We start from the raw sequence: 23,380 nt of genomic DNA, 5'->3' as shown, positions 1-23,380 counted from the left end.
TAATGTAAGAATTTTTTTTTTTTTTGTCTTTTTGAGACAGGGTCTCCCTTGTAGCCCAAGCTGCCCTGGAACTCACTTTGTAGACTAGGCTGGCTTCGAACTCATAGAGCTCTACCTGCCTCTGCCTCCTGAGTACCAGGACTAAAGAGACCAAAATAATATAAGATTATATATTATTATTATTATATATTATTACGCCTGGCATAATATAAGATTTTTTATGGTAACAGAAGGCGGACAAGTAGTAAGACTAAAAGATACTTGTAAAATGACATTTTAAGGAAAATATTACAACTGTGTGGTTAATTAGACACAAATGAAAAGTAAAAGAAGATTCCAATTATGGTTTGTCCCCCTAACAGTTCATGTGTTGGAGGCCTGATCCTTAGTGTGGCAGTGCTGAGGTAGTAGAATTTAAGAGGTGAGACATGAGAGGTCATTAAGTCACCAGAGGCATGCCCTCCCAAAAGAATTAGCAAACATCTTGTGAGACTTCAATTAGTCCCCAGTCTCTCTAAGGCCTTGCAGTATAAAGTGGTGTAGTTAAAGGGTCCTTGGTCAGGGCTGGTGCTATGCTGACTGAACTTCCACTATCAAAACTGAGAGTTAAATAAACCTCTCTTTGTAAGTATTCAGTCTTCGGTATTTTGTGAAATGAAAAAATGGACTAATACAATTCCATACTATTAGTAAGAACACGTCACCATTTACTCAAGTAAGAAAAGGTGGAGAGGATCTGAGTGACAAAAAGCAGCGCGTGCGCTTGCGTGCATGCGTGTGTCTGTGTGTGTGTATTTCTGCTGGTTTTACTGACCTTAAACTTGTTCCGGTGGTTATCTGGGACAGTGTCTTTATCTGGACAGCTACAACAGCTACCCATGGCTTCTTCAGAAGACCATGTGAGCACTAAACAAACAATAATGTGAAGAAAGTTAGTTGATGTAGGAAACAGAGAAACAGGAAAAGGTTAGAAATCATCTAACACAAGCATAACACTTTGATGTGGAAAATAAAGCCCAATGAGGTTAATGTCTAGAGCTAGATTTCACACAACTAGCTGGCCAATTTTACTCAATGATAAGAATAAATTTTGTAAGGAACATGCCACAGAAACTCCAATTTCCAGTTTAATGTACAAAGGTCTGTTTTTTCTAAAATCATCTTAAGAACAAACTAACGGTCTTATATGTAACACTTATCTAAAAAATTAATGTAGCTATGTAATAAAGAGCTAGTCATGGAACCAATTTTTTATGGATTATCAGAAATTTCATGTCCTTTTTAATATATAAAAGAGGATTCCTGGGGCTAGAGAGATGGCTCAGCTGTTAAGAGCACTGACTGCTCTTACAGAGGACCCAGGTTCAATTCCCAGCACCCACATGGTGGCTACGAACCATCCGTCCTTAACTCCAGTTCCAGGGGAATCCAAAGCTCTCTTCTGACCTCTGCAGCATTGCATGATATGGGTGCATTCACATACATGCAGGCAATACACTCATACACATTAAAAATAATACTAAAAATAATAATTTTTTAAAAAGAGGATTCTACATTTTTAGCTTAGAAAATACTTTGATTCTCGTTACTCATTGTAATAGTTTTTATATGCTCTGTTAGACAAAAGTTCATTGGTAAATAACATGGTAGTTTGAATGAGAATATCCCCCATAAGCTCAAGTATTCGAACACTCTGTCCCCAGCTGGTGGCTTTGCTTGTGGAGGGTTAGAAGGCATGTCCTTGCTGGAGGAAGCGTATCACTGTGGGTGGGGCTCTAGCCTTGCCCACTTCCAGTTTGTCTCTATCTGCTTGCTGTGCCTACTTGAAGATGTGAGGGCCTTAGTTTTCTGCTTCAATTGCCTCCTGCTATGCCTCCCCACCAAGATGGACTCTTAACCATAAGTCAATAAACTCTTCCTTCTATAAGTTGCCTTGGTTATGATATTTTATCACAACAACAGAAAAATAATACAAACATCAAATTTAGAATAGTACATTGGTAGCTGGGTATGGTGGCACATACCTTTAATCTCAGCACTTGGGAGGCAGAGGCAAGCAGAGTTCTGTGAGCTCGAAGTCAGCCTGGTCTACATAGTGAGAGTTACAGGCCAACTGGGGCTATAAGGAGATACAGGGAGACCCTGTCTCCCCCCCCCCAAAAAAAGAATAGCATATTTAGTAAAATAGAAGGCCAACTTAAAATTTAAACATTACTATAAAACACAGAACACCGGTGGACCTGATGCAGTTTGTCTATTTCATTCTTTGCCATAGTGGGTCAGCTATAAAAAATTACAGAGGTCAGGAGGTGTTCAAGAGCATTCCAAATGAACAAAGGAGAATGTAAAAGCATTACTTCTAAACAGGGAAAAGAATCAAACTAAACGTACTATTTGATATACAGGGAAGGAAAGGAGCACAGGAACTACAAACATTACATAGGTCTGACTGAAATTTAAGTTCTTCAGTGGTTCTTCACCAATTTCAGGATGGAAAATTCTTCGTTACAGCATAAGGTCCAATACAACCTGGTCCCTGTTTACAGGTCTAGTCTAAACCTCCTTTTCCTCAGCTCAAAACGATAGTCCAGTTAGATCAAACGAGCTATTGTTACCCCATGGCAGCTTATTGTCTCACATTCTTCTAGAGTGCAGTACTACTAGGAAGCTTCCCTGACTCCAACCAATCAAGTTAATTACAAGGCTCATACACTCTCCTCTGAGTGCCCTTGGAACCCCAGTACCATAGCACCTGCTACACTTTGTACTTAGAGATTGTGATAGGCCAGTGGTTTATATATTGTTCTCACTCTGCTGTGAGCTCCTTCCCAGCAGAGGCACTCATCCTCACATTCCTAGCATCCAGCACAATGTAAGTACTTTATAGGCCATTTGTGAGCATCCAGCACAATGTAAGTACTTTAGGCCATTTGTGAGCTGAATGAATTGTACTAAACCAAGATAAAGAATGTCTGGCAGTTGTAATTAATATGAAAAATGATAGTACCATATAAACTAAGAGAAATTATAAAGTTAATTAAGATTCATGATATTTAATTTTTTGCTCTGTAACTAATATGGTACTAAGTATCATAGCACAAAGAGCCTAAAGAAGAAATAGAGATGTAAATAATGCACAATGACCACCTTTATTATAATAGGAGCATAATACTATGAGCACAGAGAACAATTTAACTTTCTGGGTTAGGTAGGGCAGGGAACACTCTTTGAACTGGGACTCGATGAGTTCATTCAACAGCAAAAGGTAGCTTCTGTTTGAGAAGCTTCATACTACAACAAATATACTAAATATTCCAACATTGCAAACACTGGTTCATCAAAGCCATCCACCCTTATTCTTTGGGAAGGAGGAGTCAGTAAGTCACAACACAGTTACATCCAACAAAATGCTATTAAATTAAGTTGTTCAATTAAGTTAAATTAAACTAGTCCTTTCTTTGAAGGTAAATTTCAACTTACCTAGATCTGGCCATTAATATTGTTAGCCTCTGATGCTGCATCAGGAGTTCAATCATATTTCAAAATACAATGCCTTCTTCGTTTGCTGACTTAACCTAGAAGTAACAGGAAAAAAATTATCTTTCCTCTCTTTCTGGCAACTGAACCTAGGACCTCCTGCATGCTAAGCACACACTCTTAAACACCAAGGTACACAACACACTCAGCCCTGAGAATTTCTTTCCTTAAGGATGACAGTTTTCATTATGAGACTTCTGGTAGCACTACTAGTTCTGTTGACTTATGTAAATAAATTCAAGTGTCTAAAAAGATGACTTAAAATTACCCAAGTTCTCTATGTGTCTGGCTTCTCTACTACAGCTATGATACTGAACAATTCACTTCTCTACACTTATGTCCCATTGCAATAAAATAAGGCTCCTTTCCAGAGCTACAGTCCTGTTCTTAATCCTCAGGACTCTCTTTAGAATCTATCCTCTATATCCTTTATTGGGCAAGAACCCCACCCCCAACCCCCGGAAGAGATGAGGCTAGTCAATCTGAACACCAGTAAGAAAAGCATTCCAAAGAGTCACAGGATAATGACATTGCAGCAATACATTAGTCTAGAGTCATACAAGATTTCAATGTATTTTTGGAAATTTCTGATCAATTTTCTTCACTGTATAATAGAGGATTGTAAAAAAATAATCAAACTCACTCAGAGAAGCAGTGGCTGAGGTATGTGTACTGTATCAGGTAGTTACTGAGTACCTATACTGTATCAGGCACTGTACTAGGGTTTCCATAAAGAATCTCATTTCAATCTATAATTAAAGTTAAAAGTTATTGATATTCAAAATAAACAATTCCAAAACTGTGTGTTTACCCAGAACCAATAATTTCAACTCTGAACTTCAAATCGCTATGCATAAAATCAACATGCTTGGGAGGCAGAGGCAGGCGGATCTCTGTGAGTTCAAGGCCAGCCTGGCATACATAGTGAGTTCCAGGACAGCTGGGGCTACAAGGAGACCCTGTCTCAAAAAGACAAAAAAAACTGACATGCTAGATGTTTCCTTACACCACTCCTGAACTGTTGCTACACCTCATTTAGGATGTATGGTAACCCAGTGCCTCTTCCAGTACAGTTTGTCTGTCTTCTCTGACTTTTAAGACGGAGACCATGCTAGATAGTCTAGGCTAGTCTCCAACTTACTATGTAGCTCAGGCTGGCCTCAAATTGATGATCCTGCCCCAGCCTCCCTGGTGCTGGGGTTACAAGCACACACCATTACATTTAGCTAAAATATCTTCTTAAACTGAAGGGAAGTCAAAATTAATTTAAAATCAAATGGATAATGAATCTGAGGCATTTCTGACAGTGTTCAACCATGTTGTAATGCGTAACTACACTGCACATGCCGCACTACTCTAATGTTAATGAATGATGCCTAAAACACCTTGGCTCAGATGGGAGACTATTACTATTGTATGCTGTGAATTACAGTACTTTGTACATATAGTTTTTTGCTCTTGTAGAAACATAATGTGTAGCAGGAGGACTCCAAAGATGGCGCAGACCCAGAGCCCTGGGATTCAGTGAGAATTCACTTCACTCCTTGGTCCACAAATAGCCCGCCAAAAGGAGCCCAAGCCTCCATACCCTGCTGGAGAGCCCAGTGACTGCTGACAGACTGTGTGGCGCAGACCAATCAGAAAACGATACGCTGACTAAAGGGACTTGGGGGCGGAGAAAAGGAAAATATAAGACCTGCCCCCTCCATTAAACGAGGCTGCAGCACCTCACCTAGTGCTTGCTTCTACCCCACTCCCGGGGTCTGTGTGTTGTGACTCTGCACCTCTTGCCCCCCCCAATCAGCAGGGGACCCCCCCCAATCGGCAGGGGGCCCAATCCAGGTTAGGGTCTTCACAGCTGGCCTGAGAAGAACCCGCAAAACCTGGCGCCTGAACAGGGACCCCTGCCCACGGTGTTGGCGACACCCAGAACCTCGGTTCATTCAGTAAGTAGGCCCCTGGATTTGTCTGTTTCTTCGGCTGCTCGAGGGTAAGCGAGTAGCCCCCGCCTCTGTCCTCTCCACCCTGTCTGTCCTCTTTATTGTTGGACTAGTTTGTTATATCAGGGAGGCACACTCCGCCACGTGGCCCCGAAGCCCATGTTGGCACCTCCCCCCTTTTGGCTTATCCTGGTGAGTTCACATAAGGGCTGATCCACCCCGAACTCAGAGCCCAGGCTTCAGGTCACCCTGTTGCCTGTCCTGGAGACATTGTGTGAGCATACGGCTGGAGGTGTCACGGCCTCCAGAAGTCCCTCACTGAGCACAAGACATTTGGATCCGATACACCTTTACATGTTGGGGCGGTTTACATCCAAGTGTCTCACAGTGCTTCTTTGCTTCCTTTGTGCCCTCTTGGTAGTCACCCTCATCTTCTACTTTTGTGGCGAATTCCCCTTCGTGAGACCCTCCCACAAGGGGCAATTTACCACCACAATGCAGGGAACCACAAACGTCAGCACTCAAGATGCTCCTTAAAGCCAGAGGGTTGAAAGTGAAACCAAAAGATATCGAACACTTTTGGGATGAGCTACTAATTTGGCTCCGTGGGTCTCCCCTGAAAACATGTGCTCTCCCCCTCCTAATACCCATCCCGCTCCTTCCCCTGCTACCATGCCCCTCCCTCCTAGGCTGCCCTCCTTAAAGCCTCACCCACCTTTGTCCGCATTTCCGGTTAACGTTGGCCCCAATGCAGCACAGCATCCATGGCTGCCCACCCCACTAGCTGACCTCATTCTTATCCACAAGGCAGCTGAGCAACTGGGCCCTGACTCCCCATATTTCAAACAGGTTCTTCGCCAGAGGTCCTTACATTTACAAACCCACTATGATTGGTATAGCTTACTAAAAGCAGTCTTAGAACCCTCAGTCTTTCTAAACTGGCATGCAGCCTATGATGATCAGGCTGAAAACCAGGCATGCCTAAATCTCCAATATGGCTTCAACATTACGTTGGACATGCTCACGGGATGTGGACAATATACTGACCCCATCTCCAAGTCTACTATTGGCCTCCATGCCTATTTTCAACAAGTTTCTGACTTGGCCTTTAAGGCCCTTAAATGTTGCTCCCCCCATGACCCACAAGTCTTTTTCCGTAATTTGATTCAACAGTCAGGGGAGTCCTTCACGGACTTCCTTACCAGTGTCACTGAGGCAGTAGAGCGGAGGGTGGAGTCTGGACCCACCCGAGAGACCGCCTCCTTGGAGACTCTTTTGTCGCAAGGAAAACCCTCCCACTTTGGCACACCGGAAGGCTGCTGGAACTGTGGGGGGCTTGGCCACTTTCATAGCCACTGCCCAAGAGATACAGCCCACCCCAAGACTTGCTGCCCTAAGTGCAAAAGAGGGGTCCATTGGGCTAAAGACTGTAGGTCACAGCCTCAACTGGACTCGCCTCCTTTAAACTCCACCCGGGGCGCCCCTCAGCCCCACCCACAAGAGGGGAAACAAGACAGATATTATGGACTCTCCCAATCCTCAACCACTCCCCACTAATGACCCCGTTCCTAGATGGAACTGCCATAAAGGACCTAGGAGACACAGGGGCTTATGTCACCATTATATCGGAAATTGAATCCCTTAAATTCCCTCATTGGAAATACCAGCCAGGCTCACCAATCCTAAATTATCTGCCCTCAAAAATTTGGTAGCTGAACAATTGAGGCTTGGCACATCGACTCCTCTCTCAGTAAACATAATACCCCAATATTTGTTATTAAAAAGAAATCGGGGAAATACAGACTCCTCCAAGATCTTAGAGCAGTCAATGCCCAGATGGAAAAGATGGGCTCACTACAAGCAGGCTTACCACACCCTACAGCTATCCCCTCATCCCATCATATCATAGTACTTCATACCCAAGATTGTTTCTTCCAAATCCCCCTAGCAGAACAAGATAGACCTCACTTGAGGCTGATGTCACCATTATATCAGAAATTGAATACCTTAAATTCCCTCATTGTAAATAACATCCAGGCCCACCAATAAATGAGTTGGCAGAAAACAAGATACCAAGCTGGTCACACTTCCAATATATTGGAAGGACTTGGATGGGAATCAGGGAACAGTTACCCCCATATTTGCAGACGTTTCCCATAACTTATGGGGCCGAGATGTCCTCAAGAATACGGGTTGGTCCTTACAATGGATGACCGCAACTTTTATGATGATATCTTGCTCCACGATAACTTGGAACTATCAGGGAAAGGACAACACCTTGCCCAATGCGCTCTATCCTAAGCGCCACTGCCTGCCCAGGATCGACTCCAGTCTTGGTCCCTGAGGTCATCCAAATCACCAGGCTCTCTAATGATGCCATTTGGGTGGACCACTGTCCTGTAATAGAACCTAAATTATCTGCCCTCAAAAATTTGGTAGCTGAACAATTGAGGCTTGGCCACATCGAGCCCTTTCTCAGTAAACATAATACCCCAATATTTGTTATTAAAAAGAAATCAGAGAAATACAGACTCCTCCAAGATCTTAGACCAGTCAATGGCCAGATGGAAAAGATGGGCTCACTACAAGCGGACTTACCACACCCTACAGCTATCCCCCATCCCATCATATCATAGTACTTGATATCCAAGATTGTTTCTTCCAAATCCCCCTAGCAGAACAAGATAGACCTCACTTTGCCTTCACAGTATGGGAGCCCAACTTTCAAAGAACAGCCAAGAGATACAAAAGGGAGGTACTACCACAGGGTATGAAAAAGAGCCCCACAATCTGTCAATTATATGTTAATAGGGCCTTAACCAACATCTCCAAGGACCTAATTGTCATCCACTATATGGATGACATACTGCTAGCACACAAATCTCACAATACTTTACAGGCTGCAATACCCAGTCTGCTTGCTGATTTAGAATGTCTAGGTCTCCACATTGCACGAGACAAGTTACAATACATCCAACCTTTTACATTCCTTGGCTACCATATAGATACTGTAATTAAACTGCTTAACCCTACCATCTTGCAAAAAACTGTATATGCCTTGAGAGAGCTCCAAGAACTCTGTGGGACTATAAACTGGCTCAAACAATTTATACCAGTCCCTGACTTGGAATTCCAGGCCTTGTTCTCCCTGATGGAAGGCCATAATTCACCAACTTCAAGGATCCCTCTCACCCAGTCAGCTAAGGATCTTCTTAATAAGATAGATCATATACTCTGGTCTGCGTCACTCCAACGTCATGACCCAGTAGAATCATTACTGGCCTTGATCCTCTGGACTAAAAATGGTGTCTTGGGGGCGCTATGGCAGCAAGACCCCCTGGTGTGGATCCACCTGGCTACCTCGGACCTAGCTAGGCTTAGCTCTAAGTATGATATTGCCTTCAAGTTAGCAATTAAGGCCCGACAAACAGCCAGACATATATTCAGAAAGGAACCTGACAAAATTATACTGCCCTTTCCTCTTAAACATTTCCAAACATTATGGGCAGACTCTCTGGCTTTCCAACTAGTGATGTCCGGGTTCACGGGGGAGTTGGATAACCACGTACCCCCAGATAAGCGATTGGCCAGCCTGGCCTGTTTGGAAATCACCACTCAGCCACATGCTTCCTCCTGCAAAAAACCCCTACCTTTAGCCACACTAGCCTTCTCGGATGCCAATAAGTCCCGTTATTGCGTTGTCATTCAGTGCATGGGAAAGGATGACACCTGTTACATATAAGCCAAGGCCGGCTCTGTCCAGTTGGGGGAGCTCCTGGCCTTGTTAAAAATCTTCCAAGTCTGCAGGCCCTCAGACCTCTTCCCTTTGCTCGGGTAAAAGGCCACAAGGACCCCATCACTAGAACGATGAGAGCTCTCCAGATTATCTTAGATAACAGACAATGGCCCTGGCACATCTCCCACATAAGGTCGCACACCAAGTTCCCCAGGATCTTGGCAAAGGGAAATGACAAAGTAGATAAACTTATTATGTCTGTAGAGATTCCCCTACTAGAACAAGCAGGGCCTTACACCAACTATTTCACCTTTCTCCTCACAGTCTGCACTGCCTTCTACCCGACCTACCCATCTCTCAATCCAAACATCTCAGCAGGTCTTGCATAACATATGCACCCCCTTGCTCCTTTAGGCCCCCTCAATTGATATGGAGTTAACCCACGTGGTCTCCTACCCAATACCCTCTGGCAAATGGATGTCACCCATTACAACTCCTTTGGTAATCTTAAGTATGTCCATGTCATTATTGACACCTACTCCTCCTTTCTTTTCACCATTGCTTAAACCAGTAAAAAGGCCTCACATGCCATTAAGGCAGTCAAATCAGCAATGCTGGTAATGGGAGTGCCATGGACCCTAAAAACTGATAATGGGCCAGCTTACATCTCTCTACAATTCCAATCATTCTTGTCAACATGGAAAATTAGCCACTCCCTTGGCATCCCTTATAATCCACAGGGACAAGCCATCGTGGAATGGGCAAATAGGGCCCTCAAAGAAACATTACAAAAATTTGCTACCCCTGAGTCTAAAAGGGACCTGCACTTGGCTCTAATTGAAGCTCTATTCAGCATTAATTTCCTGTCCTTCGATGAAAATGGGTGGAGCCCAGCCTACAAACTCTGGGCTACCATACCTAGGCCTATACCCCTGCCATTAGTGAGATGGAAGGATCCCATAACATGTCAATGGCAACCGCCCGCCCCCTTGTTAACAAGAGGGCGAGGCTATACTTGTGTGTTTCCTCAGACAGAAACAAAACCAGTATGGATTCCAGCAAGAGATGTGAGGCCAGCAACCGGTGGAGCCCAGCCTACAAACTCTGGGCTACCATACCTAGGCCTATACCCCTGCCATTAGTGAGATGGAAGGATCCCATAACATGTCAATGGCAACCGCCCGCCCCCTTGTTAACAAGAGGGCGAGGCTATACTTGTGTGTTTCCTCAGACAGAAACAAAACCAGTATGGATTCCAGCAAGAGATGTGAGGCCAGCAACCGCCAATAGGACCCCCAGGACCCAGAGACCTCGCCACTATCTGGATAATTGGTTTGCTCTTCCCCACCCCTGCCACAGCCCATGATCTCTGGGCCTTGGTCCCCTCCCTGCCTATACTCTTGCCCTTATCACTTCATTCCCCAGCCTACCCCACCCTCTATCCAACTAATTCTATGCTTGGCCTCCCCACCATGGACCCAGTTACTTCCTGGGAATCACTCAATGGCTCCTGGCCCCTAAATAACTCTCTATGCTTCACTACCAACAACGCATCCTCATGCATTGGGCTGTTTAACCTGACCATCCAAGATTATGCTGGCAGTGCCTCCTCGGGTTACATGCTTAAACTCAAGGGCCTTTCCCCTACCTTCAACAACACTGATATAACCTCGGTCCTCACTGCACTGGGGACAATAATAACAGGGGATGTGGAGAGGACCGCCACCCCTCCACCACCATTTTGCCCTGCCATTCTATGCCCACCACTCCAAAACTGTTCACGCATACGCTCCCTTGCACCCTTTTCCCTCACGCTTCCTATACCATGGCAGAGATGCCACTCTAAGCCCAACCATGCCATCCCTCCCTTTTGCCGCTTCAGCTGCTGCCCCTCTAATCACCCCCTAGGATCTTGGAGACAACTGGCCCCCACCTATCCCTGTGGAATTAAGATCTCCCATACCAACTGTGAATCAGTACTCGGTAACTAGGACCTCTGTGGTCCACATGCCTGCATGGACATGAGGCCGCTACTGGCACAGCAGGGCCTTCAGCTTTCCAATGGCACTTACACTAACACCAATCCCTCTACTTGTGCTGAAAACAAAACCCTTACATCCATTGATCACATGACATCCTGGCCCCCTACCCCCATTTGCGTGCAGCTCCCATTTGCCTTATTGCTAGCCAATGTCCGACTCTCAGGGACAACTCAACTGCTCTGATACCAACACCACCTGTGTACTGGTAGCCTGCTGGAACCATCCAGCCCACATAGTTCTCTTTATGCATGAACCTGCAACCCTTTGGGTTCCAGTCACCAATGCAACCCACTTCCATGCTGTCACCCTTATAGAGCAGACAGCCTTGTCACAACCCCCTGTTTAAAACAGGATTTCGGGGTCACTGCTGCTCTCATCTCAGCCATCATCCTTGCATTAGGTTCGGCCGCCACCGCTGCAGTGGCTATCACCCAATCCCCCACTGCTGTGGAGACACTCAATGAGGCTGTGTCCAGAACCTCCTCTACCTTTCACACTCAGTCCCTTATCAATCAGCATCTTCATCAGGCAATTAATTTTTTTTTACGTCTCTAGAGATTCGCCTACTAGAACAAACCAGAGCCTTACACCAACAATTTCACCTTTCTCCTCACAGTCTGCACCGCCTTCTACCCGACCTACCCATCTCTCAATGCAAATATCTGAGCAGATCTTGCATTACATGTGCACTCCTTGCTCCCTTAGGCCCCCTCAATCGATATGGAGTTAACCCGCGTGGTCTCCTACCCAATGCCCTCTGGCAAATGGATGTATCGTCACTTCCCTACTCCTGACAGGCATAATTATTCTTCTCTTTCTAATTCTTAAATGCCTTGAGTTCTTCGTTCCAGCAGTCAGAAAAAATTCAATCACTCAGTGTATCAGGCCCTCAGAGCAATACACGAAGGTGATTTCAACCCGCCCTATGTAGCCTGACAGACCTGGCTTGCACAAATGTACGAGGCCTCCTACAGATAATTCCCCACTTCGACTGATCCCCTGGGACAATACCCCTTGGAGGGCTGGTAGCCAATGACGGGTAAGCTCCTGTTGGGCTGAATCAACCTAAGCCAGGACACGGATGTGTATGCCCATGCTCCAATGACGGGTAAGGTTCATGTCCCAACAGGACAACCTAAGACAGGCACAGTCCATGATCCTGGGGTCATCCCGAGGCGGAGCTGCCTACAGGCTCTCGCTGGACAGTCACTTTGAAAGAAAAAGGGTGGAAATGTAGCAGGAGGCCTCCAAAGTGGGCGCGGACCCAGACCCCTGGGATTCAGCGATAAGTCACTTCCATCTTGGTCCACAAATAGCCCGCCAAAAGGAGCCCACGCCTCCGTACCCTGCTCGCGAGCCCAGTGACTGCTGATAGACTGCGTGGCGCAGACCAATCAGAAAACAATACGCTGACTAAAGGGACTTGGGGGCAGAGAAAAGGGAAATATAAGGCCTGCCCCCTCCTTCATTAAATGAGCCTGCAGCACCTCGCCTAGTGCTTGCTTCTACCCAACTCCCGGGGTCTGTGTATTGTGACTCCATGCCTCTTGCCCCCCCGCCAATCGGCAGGGGACCCGATCCAGGTTAGGGTCTTCACAGCTCGCCTGAGGAGAACCGCAACAATAATGGCTTAACTATGGGGGAAAAAACCCTTTATTACTTCTCTATCTTCATCCCTCTATAGATAATTATATCTTTAGATTATATTGTATTAGAATGCTTGATTTTAATGATTTTAAAAACTGCTCACATACCTTCAATGAAAAAAATCATTCAATGAATTTTGAATTCAGATTAGAATAGAATTTCTGAAATGGTACTTCTGCCATTTGGTACCACAAAACAATACTCTCAGCACTGACTACTGTAAAAAAAAATCAAAATATCAACAAATGTTGAAGATGTTCTCTGTCCTTCAGTATCACATATTTGCCCAGTATTTAATTCTTTATGTAAAACTAAGCGTGCAAACTTGCTTTTAGTAAAATTATATGTATACCAGAACTGTTTTAAAATAAATTTCTACAGTTGGTAGCATACGCCTTTAGTCCCAGCCCAGGGGGCAGAGGGATTGGTAGATCTCTGTGAGTTCAAGGCCAGCCTGGTCTCTATAGCAAATTCAGGCCAGCTCTATCTACAGGGAGACCCTGTCTCAAAAAGACACCGCCCCCCAAAAGTAAATACATTTTTTTCTCTCTCTTTTTTTTTTTTTTTTTTTTTTTTGTCTTTTTGAGACAGGGTCTCCCGGTAGCCTCAGCTGGCCTCCAGCTCACAGAGTTCCACCTGCCTCTGCCTCCCAAGTGCTGGGATTAAAGGTGTGTGCCACCACGCCTGGCCTATTTCTTTATAATTTATCAGCAATTACTTCATTTGTATACCTATTTTATAAACTTATACCCAGGCTTGTGTAAAATTTTCTTGGGGGAAAGTGGTCATGAGTAGAAGTTTAAAAGCCTCCATTTTATAATATCTCTTTCTGTTCTCCATAAATTCAAAGATTATATATATAAAAAGACCAAAGGGGGGGTAAGAGTGGTCCATCTATAGCAAAAACTCAAAATCCTAAATTTTGAGTTTAAGTTAAGCATATTACAGAATCAATGTGCCAAGGTGTAAGTTCTTGAAAACAATAAAAAGTCCTCATTTGAATCTTTGAAAAATATTTACTGTCCTCTTTTTGAAGTTTTATTTTTACTTAAGTATTTTGCTGTTCTCTCCCCCAGCCCCCTCTGAAACAGAGTCTGCTATACAGCCTGGACTTTAATCCTCAAGCCCCATTTGCTTATTTTATTAGCACTACCAGAATAGTGCAGAGGATTTGCTTGCTTTTACAGCTTTCAGTATAAATATATACCATCAAAGATGTATCAGTGATCAAAGATTTTTGTGCTTCATTTAAAAGCATACTTTCTAAGTTTCAAACAATGGACAAAGTAAAGCACTTCTGACATGAACCTAATTCAATGTATCATAGGTGTCAATGGGTATTTGATTTAGCTACTCTATGTAACTTCTCAACTCCCTCTGGCTTCCTTCCACTGTTGATAACTCGGAACTGAAGTTAATCCAGAGGTAGGAAGAAGGAAGAAGTGGTTATGAACACTGTAAATGGAGCTTTAGTCTTACTGTTGTAACATGAGTGTTTCTGTATAAAACAGGTAAGTTCAACAGTATCAGGTGGGTAAAAGCACCTGGGGCCTATATGGTAGGAAGAGAGAACCAACTTTTGTAAGCTATCCTCTGGCCTCCAGACAAGCAAACACACACTCACTCACTAACTCATACATACATACACACACACACACACACACACACACACACACACACACACACACTGTCAACTATGTTGACTTAAAAAGAATATGATTTTATCAAGAAACTAAGAAATTGTCCTCTATTATCCTATTTGTTTTTATAGCAAACTGACTTTAAAGGTCTTTACTATATGTTAAACATAGAATCATTTGGACTATCTCATTTAATCCATGAAACTACTCTATGAGATAGACACTACCATTATTTCCCATGCTTTAAATAAGTAATCTGGGGTTTTGAAAGGTTAGGTTGTTTTCCCAGGATCAAAAGCTAAACTGAAGAAGAGCTAGGATTGAATGCTGATCTAACTCCAAAGTCCTAGCTCTTATTATTAATACACATAAAAGCCTAAAACAATGCTAGCATAAACCATCCAGCAAATGTTAGCTACAGAACACAATGCTGTATGCATCTGTCAGTAAGACTTTTGTGCCTAAATTTCATCATTTATAAAATCAGGTTTCTTCACAATTACTGTGAAAACCAAGTAAGTTCTGATTATAAAGATGGTAAGAGAAGCATACAGAGTTTTAAAGGACATTATTCATTCCAGGTAAAAGTTTGTCTCTTGTATCACAAAGGAGTCTTTAGCACTGTCAGCACAGAAAACCTAGGCATTAAGTACCATCTTTATAAGAAGTGTCACACTGGGGCTGGAGAGTTGACTCAGAGGTCAACAACACTGGTTGTTCTTGCAGAAGACCTGGGTTCGAATCCCAGCACCCACATGGCAGCTAACAACTGTCTGTAACTCCAGTCCCAGGGGATCCGACAGCCTCTTCTGACTTCTGTGGGCCCTGCACGACACAGGTGGACTTACTTACATGCAGGCAATACATACATACACATAAAATTTTTTAAAATTAAATTTTAAAAAAAGCGTCACACTAATGAATTTAGTAAAGTGGTCCTGAATTATTCCAGTATGAGTTCTGTAGAATGAAAAGCAAAGAAAACACTGAAATCTATTCACAACATGATTATTTATGTGGTACTGAGGAAGGCACATTTGCTTCTTTAGTTTACTAGCACTGAAGAGGAATGTGCCTTATACTACAGTTGTTCTGTTAAAAATACAGTGGGGGCGGGGGGCTGCAGAGATGGCTCAGTGGCAGTTTTCCAGAGGACCCAGGTTTGATTCCCAGCTAAGAACCATCCAAAACTCCAGTTCCAGGGTATCCAACACCCTCTTCTGGCCTCTGCAGGCATTGTATGTATGTGGTGCACTTATATACATGCAGGCGAAACACTCATATACAGAAAATAATAAAATGTTTTTTTAAAAAAAACGCAGCCAGGCCAGGTGTGGTGGCGCTCACCTTTAATCCCAGCACTCGGGAGGCAGAGGCAGGCGGATCTCTGTGAGTTCAAGGCCAGCCTGTTCTACATAGTGAGTTCCAGGACAGCAAGGGCTACTTGGAGACCCTGTCTCAAAAAAAAAAAAAAAAAAAAAAAAAGCAACATAGCCAGGATAAGAATACTGATAGTTAGAAACACAGGCATGTAACTCTAAATTTTGAGCACAGCTAATTGGCATGTTAAACTATATTTATGGAAAAAAAAAAAAAAAGGACTCAAAAGCTGTTGGGGCTTGTGGGGGGCGTAGGGTGTGTGTACGGGTGAGTGGATGTTTTTAAACCATGGGGAAGGTCTTCTTTTATTTATACACAGTGTTCTGGTCATTCTTAATACTGACAGAGATTTTTATTGCTGATAATATGCTGAAGAAGAGTTAAAGCAAGGGCATCTGCAACACAGTGTCCATGTTATCAGAAATTTAAAGTACATGCATCAAAACTATAAAAAACAAGAGCACTTTTAAGTATTTCTCCCTGAACACAGTTGAATCTGTATATTCCTTCACAGACTTCTTTTTCTGAATTTTTCATTCTAAGGACAATGATAGTGAACCATTTCAAAATTTGTAATCATTTACTCACCAGTTTTTAAGTCCCCTCATGCCTCAGTGCTGGGAATGGTACCTGAGGCCTCACACATGCTAAGCAGGTGTTTTATCAGACTTTCATGTTTTTTTTGTTTGTTAGGTTTGGTTTTGCTTTTAAACAGGGTCTTATTATGTAGCCCTGGCTGGCCTAGAACTTGCTACATAGACCAAGCTGGCCTCAAATATGTGGTGATCCTCCTTCCTCTGCCTCCCCAATGCTATTATAGGCATGTATGACCAAGCCTGGCTTCTAGCCCCTTTTAATTTGACTTTAGAAAAAAAAAAAATCAATTATATCCAAAGATAAATATAAAATATATTAGTATTTATTGTAGACATATTTGCTTAAAATAAGCTAACAAAAGTTACTTAGTAAATAAAAATGATATTTAGACAGCTAAAAATATTGAAGTAATAAAAATGCATCAATTTCTCCATCCATACACTGAAGTATTCAACAAATACTTTTTGAATACCTGCTCTCTGCAAGGCAATCAATTGAATCCAGTAATTTCTGATGATAGTAAATACATTTCCAGATTCCAAAGGAAGGAGGACAGAAAAAACAAACACCGGACAAAGTTACCAACCCATGTGTGAATGCAGTAAGAACCTTTAGCTCAGAGTAAAAGAAAAAATAGAGTAAGGAAAGCTTCCATGGGCAAGATGATTTCTACACTGAGCCCTAAAGGGTAGATGGGAGTTAGCTGGGGAGGGAGCAATTCAGATCAAGAAGAGTGCATGTAAATGCACACAAAAACCCGAAAGAACACGGCTTACTCCAAGAAGAGGTGAAACATAATTCTTTCAAGCTTGGATGTAGGAAAATATTACAAGACAGGTGAGAAGGCAGACATGTGGTCAATTCATGAAGGCTAAAGTCTACACTATAGTTCACATCTTCCTTTACCATCTTAAGGACACACTAATGTTCTTTTCTACAGAAGTAGAAAGTGAAGACTGCACATAAGGATAACTTATTTCAAAATTAGTAAGAATAAGATCAACAGTGTTTTATTATCTATGATGCTCTAACCTTCAAGACATGTCATTTACCTATAAATACTCTTCCCCTGCAAGTATCATCATTGAATGATAAACATGCCTTCAAGACCCACCAAAGTTAATCATCTTAACTTCATATTTCACAATGACTCTCACAAAGTCACTCTCAATCAGGAATTTTTGTTTTTAAGAATACAAATATAGCCAGGCATGGTGGTGCACGCCTTTAATCCCAGCACTCGGGAGGCAGAGGCAGGCAGATCGTTATGAGTTCATGGCCAGCCTGGTCTACATAGTGAGTTCAGGTCAGCTGGGACTACAGTGAGACCCTGTCTCAAAAAGACAAAAAAAAAAAAGAATACAAATATAAGAAAAAAACATACATTCCTTTGTGACTATGTATGTATACTTGTATCTAATGCTTATTAATTCTGAGTGTGTGTTCAGCAAATTCTGAGAAAGCATTACTAAAACACCTTGCTAAAATTAAATCATGAAAAGGCTAAAATGGACAATGGTATGTAAACTTTATAGGTACCAACGTTGGTCATAATTCAGAGTTATCTTTAACTTTAGGGATACTTATACCCATATATACTGGTGATGAAGTTCACACAATTCACTCTGCACACCCACAATTTCTGCCCTAAAGTATGTGCAAATCAGAAGGTAAGTCACATTGCCTTAACCATTTAGTAATGAATACATTACTACATACAGTACCAAGGGTAATAATCTCAGCACTTTTGATCATAGAGAAAAAAAAAGCCCAAAACTATCATTTCTTTGGAACTCTCAAACCAAAACCTTTAGTTTAGTGCTCTATGTTGCAATGCAAAAATATGTTCAGCAAAGTGAAATGAAGTTTCTTCCAACATCAAAGCAGTGCATTTATATATAAGGGGGTCATGTGGCTCTCAACATCACAGGTTAAACCATCAAAAATAAAAATAAAGAAATAAAGAGAGGTGTGATTGCCAAGTAGCATAAATACAGACATTGCAAAAAGCTATTATCATCTGATAATTTGAATAATGGTGAGTTAGAGAGATAATTCATTTAATTTTCTATGAACATTGTATACCAAAATTCCGTACCTATATTCTTTGCTTCCATGTCTATATGCCAATTTCTAAAACAAATTAATAAGGGAATGCTTAATCCTCATGCTAAGGCTCTAGTTTAGAAATTTACTAATATAGTAATCCCCTACAGGAATTAATAAATAGCATAATATATATTTGACTTATAAAAAGACACATCATATAAAATCTTGAAGTCATTTCCCATTTTAAAAACTACTGTAAAGCTGGATGTGGTGGTACATAACTATGACCCTAGCACTCAGGAGCCTGAAGCAGAAGGTCTGCAAACAAGGCCAGTCTAGTTTAGATGAGTTCCAGGCCAGTCGGGGCTAGGTAGCAAGACCAGTTTTTCCAATGATATGCTTGCATTTTTAAGTAATAAAGTTTTATTGGACTAAGTCAACAGTAGGAGGTAAAGCGTCAAGTATGGATTTTGTAAAATTTTCCTGAGTATGGTACACCTAAGAGTTCTTTAAAAAAATAAATAAAACTTTGGAGAGATGGCTCAGCAGTTAAGAGCACTGGCTGCTCTTGCAGAGGACCCAGGTCCAATTCCCAGCACCCACATGGTGGCTGACAACCACAATAGGGGTGCACTTCCATATGTGCAGGCAATACACACATATACATAAAATAAAATAGAATTAAAAAAAAAAATCGGGGCTGGCGGGATGGCTCAGCGATTAAGATCACTGACTGCTCTTGCAGAGAACTTGAGTTCGATTCCCAGCACCCACATGGTGGCTACAAACCATCCTTAACTCCAGTTCCAGGGTAATCTGAAGCCCTCTTCTGACCTCTGTGGCACTGCATGACACGGGTGCACTCACATACATGCAGGCAATACACTCATACACAAAAAATAAAAATAATAAATAAATTTTTTTTTTTTAATTTATGTGTTCAGCCTGCATGCAATTCCCACGGAGGCCAGAAGAGGACATCATATTCCACTGGAACTGGATTTATAGATTGTTGTTTGCTGCCCTGTGGGTGCTGGGAATGGAACCTAAGTCCTCTGAAAGATCAATCAGTTCTCTTAACCTCTGAGCCATCTCTCCAGCTCCCTAATAGTTCTTAAGAAACATCTGGATTGTGGCTTCATTTTTAAAAAATATTTTATTTATTATTTTTATTTTTTGCGGGTGTATTGCCTGCATGTAAGTGCACCGTGAGTGCAATGCCTGCAGAGTGAGAAGTGGTTGTTGGATCCCCTGGAACTGGAGTTAGGACAGTTGCTAGTTGCCATGTGGATACTGGGAACCAAACCCAGGACCTCTGCAATCACTGAGCCATCTCTTCAGACCCGTGGCTTCATTCGTTAAAACAACAAAATGGTTGAGCCGTGTGTTGTAGCACATACCGTTAATCCTAGCACTTGGGAGGCAGAGGCAGGCAGATCTCTGTGAAGTCCAGGCTTGCCTGATCTACAGAGGGAGTTCCAGGTCAGCTTGGGCTACAGGGGGATCGTCTCAAAAAACCCCCCCCCCCCCAAAACAAACAATAAAAAAGGTAAGTGCAGGTCACTCTAATTTCAAATTCTAAATAAACTCTTCAATAACAAACTATATATTAACAGATACGTGGAAAAAAATCCTTAGGCACCTTCAGTTTCATGTAATATGCTTACCACAGAGCTATTACAATAAAAAAATAAGATTTTACATTTACATTTTCTTCCCAACCCCCTTACAAAACATAAAAGAAAAAAAGACAAGACTAAGAAACAGTAAAATGTTATCACTAGTTCAACTGGTAGGACAAAAAGCATTTTTCTTTATACTTTCTGTGTACTGCAAATTACTTTTCTAATCAAATTATTAAATAAATAATATGTATTAAAGGTTTCTTCAGAAGGAAAAGCTACACGTATCTAAGCAGAGCCCACAGGCAGGCTATCTCTTAAACAACTGGGGGCAGAGTGTACAGAACACACATGCCAAGGGAAAGTGCCAGGACAACTTAAGGAGGCAAACTTAATTAGTAAATGCTAGAAACTTGCCAACATGCAGAATTTAACATCTATTCTCAGGCTAAAGGTGCCCAAGGCCAGCAAAGTTATGAGCAGAATGTCCTTGAACACAAAATTTTCTCAACCTGTTTTGCTGTAGTGGTGGTAGTGGTTTTGTTTTGTTTTTTTGTTTTGGGGGGATGAGGGGGTTTCACTTATTCCAGGCTGGTCTCCAGTTGCTATATAGCCCAAGGATAACCTCAAACTTCTGATCCTTTTGTCTCTATTTCCAGAATGCAGGGATTACAGGCATGTGCCAACATTCATAGTTCATATGGTGCTGGGGCTTGAGCCCAGAGCACTGTGCATTTAAAGCAAGCATTCTAACGCCATCCCCAACCTCAGCCTGGTGTTTTTTTACAAAATAATAATAATAGTAAAAAATTTGGAAACCTGGAAGATAATTGCCTGCTGACAACTTTTTAAAACACTTCCTTCAATACCACAATATGTCTCCTAAGTTTTTCCCTCACATTTCTTTCCTTAGTAACACATTCTCATTACTTATGTCACCAGCACTCTGGCCTAAAAATAAAAATGGCAGGTGCGATTTAGCAACATAGGTAGAATTTCCAGGATTTAGAGACTACTGGGATTACAGAATCAAATTCTACTGCAGATATGTGACAAATGCCTATCATAAAAAGGCTTTTCTGATACTTTAAGGCCACAATATGTTCTAGTAACTTCATTAAGGTATAAGAGGGAGAAATTTAATCATGAGTAAGTGCCACTTGATCAAATGAAAAAATCAATTTTATTCCTTAAAGTTATGGGATCAGACAGATTGCTTATTTGTTTTATTTTGTTTAACAAAAGGTCTTGTTACATAGCCCAAGCTAGTCTGGAACTCCTGTGTAGCCCAGGCAGGTCTCGAACTCATAGCCACCCTCAGCCTCCTGAGTGCTGGCATTACAAGGGTGCCCTACCATGCATGATTTCAGAAGAATAATCTATTCCAAGCTATGACTAGCAGGGGAGGAATGTGGTGAGTTATGTGTGCTAGGCTGTTTGCCTCTCTATTCATAGTTCCAGAAGACTACTTTTTATGTTGCTCTTTTTCATTTTTCAATTATTGTTTGTTTATGATTATCCTCATTCTCACCTGTGAGAACAGCAAATACAAGAACTGCACTAATCAGCATACACAAGCCTTCTTCTTTTATTCTTGAATCCATAGAACTCTAGTTAGGGACCCAGGTTTATTTTTGTTTTTAAATTTTTGTATTTACATTTATTATGTGTGTGTACCCACATAAACATGCACTCTATAGCTGGCAAATCATGACATGCTATGGAGGCAGAGGACAACTTGCAAGAACTTAGTTCTTTCCTTCTGCCTTATGAGCTCTAGGGATTAAACTCAGGTTGTCAGACTTGGCAGCAAGCATGTTTGCCTGCTGAGCCATCTCACCAATCCCTCAGGCTAGTTTTTGAAGCAATGTCTCACTATGTAGCCCAAGCATGTGATCCTCTTGCTTCAGCCTGTTGAGTGCTGGGATTCCAAGAGTGTTCATACATACTTAGCTAAAAATTTTTCATTACTATTTTGATTTGCAGTTCTGGGAATAAAATCCAAGGCCGTTTACCATGCTAGGTAAGCACTTCACCATTGATGAGCTGCATTCTCAGTCCCACTATTTTTTTAAAATAAATTTTATGTGTATGAGTGTTCTGTCCGCATGTATGAAAATACAACCCATGTTGTGCAATGCCCAAAGAGGCCAGAAGAGGGTCTTAGATCCTCTCGAACTAGAGTTATAGATGATTGTTAGTCACCATGTGGGTACTGGGAACTGAGCCCAGATCCTCTGCAAGAGCAGCCAGTGCTCTTAACCATTGAGCCACCATCTCTCTAGCCCTTTGTTGTTATTCTTAATAAGGTACAAAATAAGGCTTTAGGGGTTGGGGAGATGGCTCAGCTGGTAAAGAACCTGCTGTGTAAGCATCAGAACCTGAGTTTGGGATATCCAGAATCCATGGAAAAAGCTGGGTACAGTAGCATATGCCTGTAACCTCAGCATTGGGAGACAGGTATGGAGTGCAGATCACTGAAACTAATTGGCTGGCCAACCTAGTCAGACTAATTAGCTTCAGGTTCAGTGAAACCCTGTCTCAAAAAAATAAAAGTTGACAAAAATCAAGGAAAGACAGTGTCTACTTCTGGTCTCCACATGCATAGGCACATACATGCACACAACCTACACTAATAGGTACATACAACACATACACCAAAAAAAAAAATCTTTTTAAGTGCTCTATAGGGGCTGGAAAGACGGCACAGTTAAGAGCACTTACTGTTCTTGTACAGGACCTGGGTTTGGTTCCCAGCACCCACATTAGGTAGCTCATAACTGCTTGTAATTCCAGTTCTAGGGGATCCATTGTCTTCTGTTCTCGATGGGCAATTACATACATATGATGAACATAAACCCACACAGATGCATGTACACACACATACACCAGATATATATTTCCAGGTGTAGTGGTGCACACCTTTAGTCCCAGCACTCCAGTGGTAGAGGCAGTCACATCTCTGTAAGATAGAGGCCAGTCTGCTTTACATAGACAGTTTCAAACCAGCTTAAATTACAGGGAGACTCTGCATCAAATAAATAAATAATAAATAAATAAATAAATGTGTATATTAAATGCCTTGTAATCTGAAGCAAAAGGGGTCTTGTATGCTTCATGAGTTCTGTAACAGTATTTTTTTTTTTTTTTTTTTTTTTTTTTTTTTTTTTTTGAAAGGGGCTCCCCTTTG

At 42.1% G+C, this 23,380-nt stretch overlaps 1 protein-coding gene across 5 annotated transcripts in view; it reads right to left on the bottom strand.

Annotated features, from left to right (window-relative positions):
* The window catches only part of Frs2 (fibroblast growth factor receptor substrate 2), a 122,654-nt gene that overhangs the window by 10,984 nt on the left and 88,290 nt on the right, over positions 1-23,380 (bottom strand). For all 5 annotated transcript variants that reach the window (XM_029558983.1, XM_008823699.3, XM_008823698.3 and 2 more), the window contains 2 exons: positions 3,481-3,575; positions 815-906 (listed from right to left, as the gene is read on the bottom strand). In XM_029558983.1, the coding sequence (XP_029414843.1) occupies positions 815-880 (66 nt within the window). In that variant the 5' untranslated portion in view covers positions 881-906; positions 3,481-3,575. The remainder of the gene's footprint in view (positions 1-814; positions 907-3,480; positions 3,576-23,380) is intronic.

This window comes from Nannospalax galili, unplaced genomic scaffold (genome assembly GCF_000622305.1).
Source record: "Nannospalax galili isolate Female #2095 unplaced genomic scaffold, S.galili_v1.0 scaffold749, whole genome shotgun sequence".
Lineage (NCBI taxonomy): Eukaryota > Metazoa > Chordata > Mammalia > Rodentia > Spalacidae > Nannospalax > Nannospalax galili.
The sequence above is the reverse complement of the archived record's forward strand: the minus strand, read 5'-3'. Positions and strand labels throughout refer to the sequence as shown.